General features: G+C 62.0%; 1 protein-coding gene across 1 annotated transcript; it reads right to left on the reverse strand.

Annotated features, from left to right (window-relative positions):
* Nucleotides 1–12: 12 nt before the first annotated feature.
* On the reverse strand, nt 13–3,715 carry GNAT1 (G protein subunit alpha transducin 1). Its single transcript, XM_005508861.3, has 8 exons — nt 3,490–3,715; nt 2,294–2,336; nt 1,927–2,068; nt 1,697–1,854; nt 1,484–1,612; nt 1,272–1,401; nt 1,032–1,185; nt 13–819 (listed from the first exon to the last, which is right to left on the reverse strand). Exons 1-8 carry the CDS (start codon nt 3,593–3,595, stop codon nt 629–631), a joined length of 1,053 nt encoding a protein of 350 aa, XP_005508918.1. The 5' UTR covers nt 3,596–3,715; the 3' UTR covers nt 13–628.
* Between the last annotated feature and the right edge of the window lie 2,547 nt (nt 3,716–6,262).

The following is a 6,262-nucleotide window of genomic DNA, read 5'->3' on the forward strand; positions in this document are numbered from 1 at the left end:
GTGGCTCACCTCTGTGGGAGGGCTGGGGGATCCCCAGGGGTGGGAGAGGGTGGACCCCAGGAGTGCTGGCTCAGCAGCTGGGGTGCTGCTGTCGGGGCTATGACCACCCCCTGGCCATGCAGTAGGGGGGTGGTGGCATCCACGGGTTCCTGGCACCCAAGCGGCCCCAGTACCACACACCAAGCAGTCCACAGGGGGGACCCATGGATGCCCCTGGCTGCATCCTGCAGCACCCAGGGGCCCCCCAGATCCAAGGGGCACCCAGGGACCCTTGGCACCCAAGGTCCCCCCGCCTCCAGAATCACCCAGCTTCAAAAGGAACCCAGGGAGCCCCAGGACACCCCAGCTCCAAGGGGAACCTAAGGACCCCCCAACACCCAGGGTCACCCAGTGCTCCCCAGCATACAGTGGCACTGGATGCCCTGCAGCGCTGGTCGGCGGGAGGCCTGCTGGGGAGGGGGGAGTGGGGCCATGCCCCCACCCAGGGGCGGCTCCGGGTCTGAGTGGGTCAAATCCTGGGGGTTGGGGGCAAGTGGGGATGGTTGGGGAGGAGTGGGGGACAGCAGGGGGTCTGGGCCCCAGAGGAGGTGGGGGGGGCCAGGGTGGGACGGGGCACTAGGGCTGGGGCTCAGAAGAGCCCGCAGTCCTTGAGGTTCTCCTTGATGATGATGTCAGTGACGGCGTCAAAGACGAACTTGACGTTCTCGGTATCAGTGGCGCAGGTCATGTGGGAGTAGATTTCCTTCACGTCCCGCCGCATGTTCAGCTCCAGGAACTGCAGCTTGATGTAGTTGCCCGCATCATCATAGGTGTTGGGACCTGGTGGTGTGAGGGTGAGTGGGGGCCCCACCTGTGCTGGTGTTCCCCCAAGCCATGGGTGCTCCCCCAGGTGGGCAAACCATGAGCAATGCTCCTTCAGCACTGCTTGCATGGGGTGCTGGGGACACCTGGTGGGTGCTGCTGCAGGGTGCTGGCACCCAACCCTTCACCATCACCCCCCCACCTGCCAGGTGACCTGCTGCCACCCTCACCATCGTAGTCAGGGAAGCAGATGCTGAGATGGGCCTTCTTGATCTTCTCCAGGAAGACATCCTTCTTGTTGAGGAAGAGAACAATGGAGGTGGTGGCAAAGTAACGGTGGTTGCAGATGCTGTTGAAGAGGTGCAGGCTCTCATGCATGCGGTTCTGCAGAGGGACATAGTCCCGTGGTGACCTCCCATGTTGTGATGGGGGCAAAGTGGAGGGGGCATGGGCTGGTGAGCCTTTCTCACCACTTCGTCATCCTCCACCAGGACCATGTCATAGGCGCTGAGGGCTGCAATGAAGATGATGCAGGTCACCCCTTCAAAGCAGTGGATCCACTTCTTCCGCTCTGAGCGCTGGCCGCCCACATCGAACATCCTGGGCAGGACAAGGAGAGAGGTCAACAGCCCCACCCCTGCCCACCCCTAGTGCCAGCCCTCACTGGAGACATGGCCCCCACCTGAAGTTGAGGTCTTTGAAGGAGAACTGGGTCTCGATTATGCCAGTGGTCTTGACACGTGAGCGCAGCACGTCCTGCTCCGTGGGGACATAGCCAGGTGTCACCAGGCGCTCCAGGTCTGACAGGTAGCTGGCCAGGCACATGGTAAACATGAGACACAGGTTGGTACCCCAGACCCACCCCAGCCCAGACCCCCACCCATATCCCACATACTAGCCGGCCGAGTCATTGAGCTGGTACTCGGAGGCACGGTCGAAGCAGGCCTGAATGCCCGTGTCCTTCCAGAGCCGCCCAATGATGTCTGACATCTCCTTGGGCATGGTGCCCTCCTCAATGGTGTCGGAGAGATGCAGCAGCTTGCGGGCATCATCCTACAGGCAGGGGAGCTCAGCAAGGCCAGGGAGCTGGGGGGACACCCCTGCCTGGCATGGGGTGCTCCTCACCTGGCGAGCTGAATCCCCATACTGGATGTTGAGAGTGGTCATGGCCCGCACAATGGCCAGCATGGACTGGAGTGTGTTGCTGTAGATGATGGCGATGAACTCCAGGCATTCCTCCAGCGAGTAACCGTCCTGGTGGATGATCCTGGCCGGGGAGGGGGGCACAGGGCTGAGCTGGAGTGGGGGCACCCATGGGTGCAGCATGGGGCTGAGCCAGGCACTGAGGGCTGGGTGCACCCCATGGATGTGGCATGGGACAGAGCTGGGCACAGTGGGACATGGGCACCGGGTGGCTGTGGCATGGGGCAGGTATGTGGCACAGTGTGGCACGTATGTGGCACAGTGGGGCATGGCACCCCTTGGTACTCACTTCATCTGCTTGACGATGGTGCTCTTTCCTGACTCTCCTGCTCCTGTGGGGACAAAGCACAGGTCACAGCAGTGTCCACACTGGCTCCAGGGACCACCAGTGCCTAGCACACCTGGAGACACTGGTGGCTGTGCCAGGGCCATGTCGCAGGGCAGGGGATTACAGCCTGGTGCCACTGGCATTAAGGTTGGGCTGAGCTGCTGTGGTTAATGGGATCTGTGGCAGCTCAGCCAAGGACGTGCTTGGAGACCCAGGGGAGGGGTAGGGGACATGGTGGCACCACAACCCCACCACACACCACCTGATACCCAAGTCTGCAGCAGTGCAGGAGGACATGCCAGGGGGGCAGTGATGGCACGCATGACCCCACCACGTCCAGGGCACCCCAGTCCTTGGGCACCACTGGAGAAGCTGAGAGGGACTGGGAGGGACCCACAGTGCTGGGGGACATCAGGGACAGACACAGGGATGCTGGTGTGGGCTGTGTGGGGTGCCTGGGAGGATGGGGTAAGGTGGAGGGCTGCCAGGATGGTGTTGATAGGGGGTGTTTGTGAAGGCTCTTGAGATGGGTTGGTTGGGGTTGGGGGGCGGGGAGGGCTGGGATTCAAGATGTGTTGGGCTGGTTGGGTTTGGGGGAAACCTGGAAGTCAGGGGATCACAGGGTTGGTTGAGGTGGTCTGTGGGGTTTGGGATGCCTGGCAGGGTGGGGGCTGCTGAGCAAGATATTGAGATGAGCTGGTTTGGGAGAGTATGGGAACAGGGGGACTGTTGGGGTAGGGTGGTTTGGCTTAGGAGTGTTTGGGGGAGAGGAAAACATTGGGTTGTTTTTTGGGGTCAGCTGTCTGGGTTTAGGGTTGCTGAGGGGTGACAAAGGAAATGTTGGCAGGCTGTTAGGGTGGGCTGGTTAGGTCTAGGAGTGCTCAGGAGCAGTGGGCTGTTGGGGGGACTGTTGGGCTGGGCTGGTTGGGTTTGGGGGGGATCCGGGAACTTTGGGTGGCCTGTTGGGGGGGGGAGGTTAGGGAGCATGTCTGGAGGCCAGGGGAAGGTTGGGTGTGCTGGTTGGTTTTAGGAGGGGCTGTTGAGGTGGGCTGGTTGGGTTAAGGGGTGCGAGGAGGTGTCAGAGGAACACTGGGTGGGCTGTTGGGGTAGATGCACAAGGGACGGGTATCTCCCCCAGGGTGTTGTCCCCCACATACCCAGCAGCAGCAGCTTGACGGTCCTGGCATCCTTCTCGGCATCCTCCTTGAGTTTCTTCTCTAGCTCACGGGAGTGCTTCTCCTCAGCACTGGCCCCGGCACCCATCCTTGGCCCCGCGGCCCTGCGGCTCACCCGCTCCTTGGAGGTCAGCACCAGGATGGGCAGCGAGCTCCAGCCTCCCGCCGCCTCCAGCGCTCGCCTCCCTGCTGTGCCCACTGCCGACTGCCACCTCACTGCCACCACCACCCACCAATGTGGGCCAAGGACGGGGCCAAGGTCCCGGGGGGCCGCCCGGTGCGGTGCTGCGCCAGCACCCACGGCTTAAGCTGTCCACCCCTAGATAAACCCCCTTAAGTCTGCAGCGGGCTGAGCTCAGCAATCCCATGGCTCCCGGCGTCAGCGCTTCTGCCGGGGGGGCCCAAGGCTGGCCAGCCCCCTGCTTTGTCCCTGCCATGAGACTGGGGACAGTGACCAAGGGATGTGGGACTCCCCCAGCTCTGTCTCTGCTGTGGACCCCGGTGGGGGTTGGCACTGGGGCGAATCTGTTGTGGTCTGGCAGGGGCTGGGTGCCATGGACTGAAATGTCCCCATTGTCTCCAGCACAAGCTGGTCATCGCCACTCACTCTGAACCAGTGCCCACAACCTCCCCAGTAAGTCATCTCAGCATCCCCAGGTTCTCATGCCCAGTGTCGCCATGGGCACTCAGTGATTGAATGCCATCCCAAGTCACCTCATCCTCTGTCCCCAGGACCTCTTCCAGGACCCTCCACCAATGTCCCCAGGACGCCCAGGTGCACTTCTTAGTGTCTTCACTCACTCACCCGTACACTGCCAGTGTCACCACCCCAGCCCAGTATCACCCCCGGAGTCCCCAGAACCTTCCAGCAACACATGCACAATGTCCTCAGGGATACCCGAGTACCCTCCCCAGAACCCCTCCCTGGTGTCACTCCTCAGTATCCCAAGGAAAAATTCCAGTCCTCTCCCAGTCAGGACCGCCCCCCGCCCCCCCCAAGCCCTGTCCAGAAGCACTCCAGTGCTCCCATGCCAGCTGCAATGACGCCCCCCTCCAGCGTCCCCAGGCCACTCAGAGCCCTCCTCAGTGTCCTTAGGCTACTATTTCCCCGTCTCCCGAGTCCCCAATCCCCCCTGCATTGCCATCGTGGCCCCTCCAGTAAGACTTCGTGTCCCCAAGGACACACCAATAATCCCTCTGTGTCCCCCTGCCACCGTCCCCAGTGTTCCAAGGCCCTACTAGGGTTCTCCCAGGTGTTTCCAGTAAATATAAGTGCCCTCGTGTCCTGATCTGCACCCCCCCGCGCTGTCCACAGTGTCCCCCCCGTCCTGTGCGGCTTCTGCAGAACCGTTCTCGGCCGCCAGGGGGCGAAAGGACCCAGCGCAACCCAGCGCAACCCAGCGCCCCTAGTACAGCCCTGCACCGCCCCAGTACAGCCCTGCACTGCCCCCAGTTTAGCCCAGGACCTCCCAGCACTGATCCTAGCGCCTTCCTGGGACGGTCTAGAGGAGCCCAGTACAACCCACATCGCCCCCAGTACCAACCAATGTCCCCAGTACAGCCCAGTATCAGACACTGCCCCCGGTAGAGCCTTCCCCATGGCCCCAGTATTGCCAAGTACTGGCTCCAAGTACCGAATCCTAGTGCTCCAGTACTTCCCCCAGTGCTCCCAGTACTGGATCTTGAGTGCTCTCAGTGCCTCCAGAAACAGCCAGTACTGGTCACTAGCCCAGCCCAGCGCACCCACCCTCCCAGCGTACTCCTAGCACCTAGACAGTATCAGCCAGTACTGACACCTCCCATGGCCTGTCCAGTGCCCTTAATGCCACCCAGTACCCCCAGTGTTCCCAGTACAGCCCTGCCATGTGAATTCCAAAGGCTCCTCAGCTCCCTGGCTCCAGCCCAGTCCTCTGCACCCTGGCAGGGCTGAGGGGCAGAGCTGGATGGATCCTGTGATGGGAGCAGGTGGCAGCACAGCCCCTGGCTGCTGCCTGCTCCCTGCCCACTCCCCAACAGAGCACAAGCAGGTGCCCTCATCAGTCCCAAAGCCAGTGTTTATTTGGGGGTGCCCCCGGCTGTGTTTGGGGGCACTTGCTCAGCCCTGGCTGCCCCTCTGCTCCCCATGTATAACTATTTACAGGCCCCCACACCCACCAGGGTGCCCTGAGGGGACGGCTGATGGGCTGGGTGCCCTGAACACCCATGGGTGCCAATGCCAGTAAGCATCGGCAGCTGCCTGAGGTTTTACCCCAGCACAGCCCCTTCTCCTTCCCTTCCACATCCAAAATCCCTGGTTGAGCCCCCACCATGGCTTGGACACCTGGGTCCTGTCCTGAGGGTCCTGTCTGGCCCCACCCAAGCCCCTGGGCGCCACAGCCCCCTTCTCCTCGGCTTGCCTAGTGGTCTGCACCTTCTCCTCGAAAAGCACTTGCTCCTCAACAACCAGGTGGGGAAACTGAGGCAGGAAGCTATGAGGGCCATACCAAGGCTGTGAGAGTCAGACTTTTTCCAGCACCACTTCACCCCTGCCCTTGCCTTTTCCCCCCTGACTGGAGTTTGTCCGCCTTCCCAGGGCATCACCCCCATCCCACATAGGGACCTGCACCTCTGGTCCCTGGTGCAGTGACATGTCCCAGCTCAGGGGAGACAGCAACCACGGTGCCTGGTGGTCCCCCACACCAGGATCCTGGGGTCCTGGAGGAGTGGGAAGATAGTGACGCTGGCTGCAGCCACCCTGGGGGTCTCCGCTCCTCTC

The sequence above is a fragment of the Columba livia genome, chromosome 10, assembly GCF_036013475.1.
Source record: "Columba livia isolate bColLiv1 breed racing homer chromosome 10, bColLiv1.pat.W.v2, whole genome shotgun sequence".
Lineage (NCBI taxonomy): Eukaryota > Metazoa > Chordata > Aves > Columbiformes > Columbidae > Columba > Columba livia.

Coding starts and splice junctions, on each gene's coding strand:
- GNAT1 (XM_005508861.3), bottom strand. CDS start 3,595: ATGGGTGCCGGGGCCAGTGCTGAGGAGAAGCACTCCCGTGAGCTAGAG. Junction 1,855..1,926: donor ATGGGGATTCAGCTCGCCAG/GTGAGGAGCACC, acceptor CCCTGCCTGTAG/GATGATGCCCGCAAGCTGCT. Junction 820..1,031: donor CTGCTTCCCTGACTACGATG/GTGAGGGTGGCA, acceptor TCACACCACCAG/GTCCCAACACCTATGATGAT.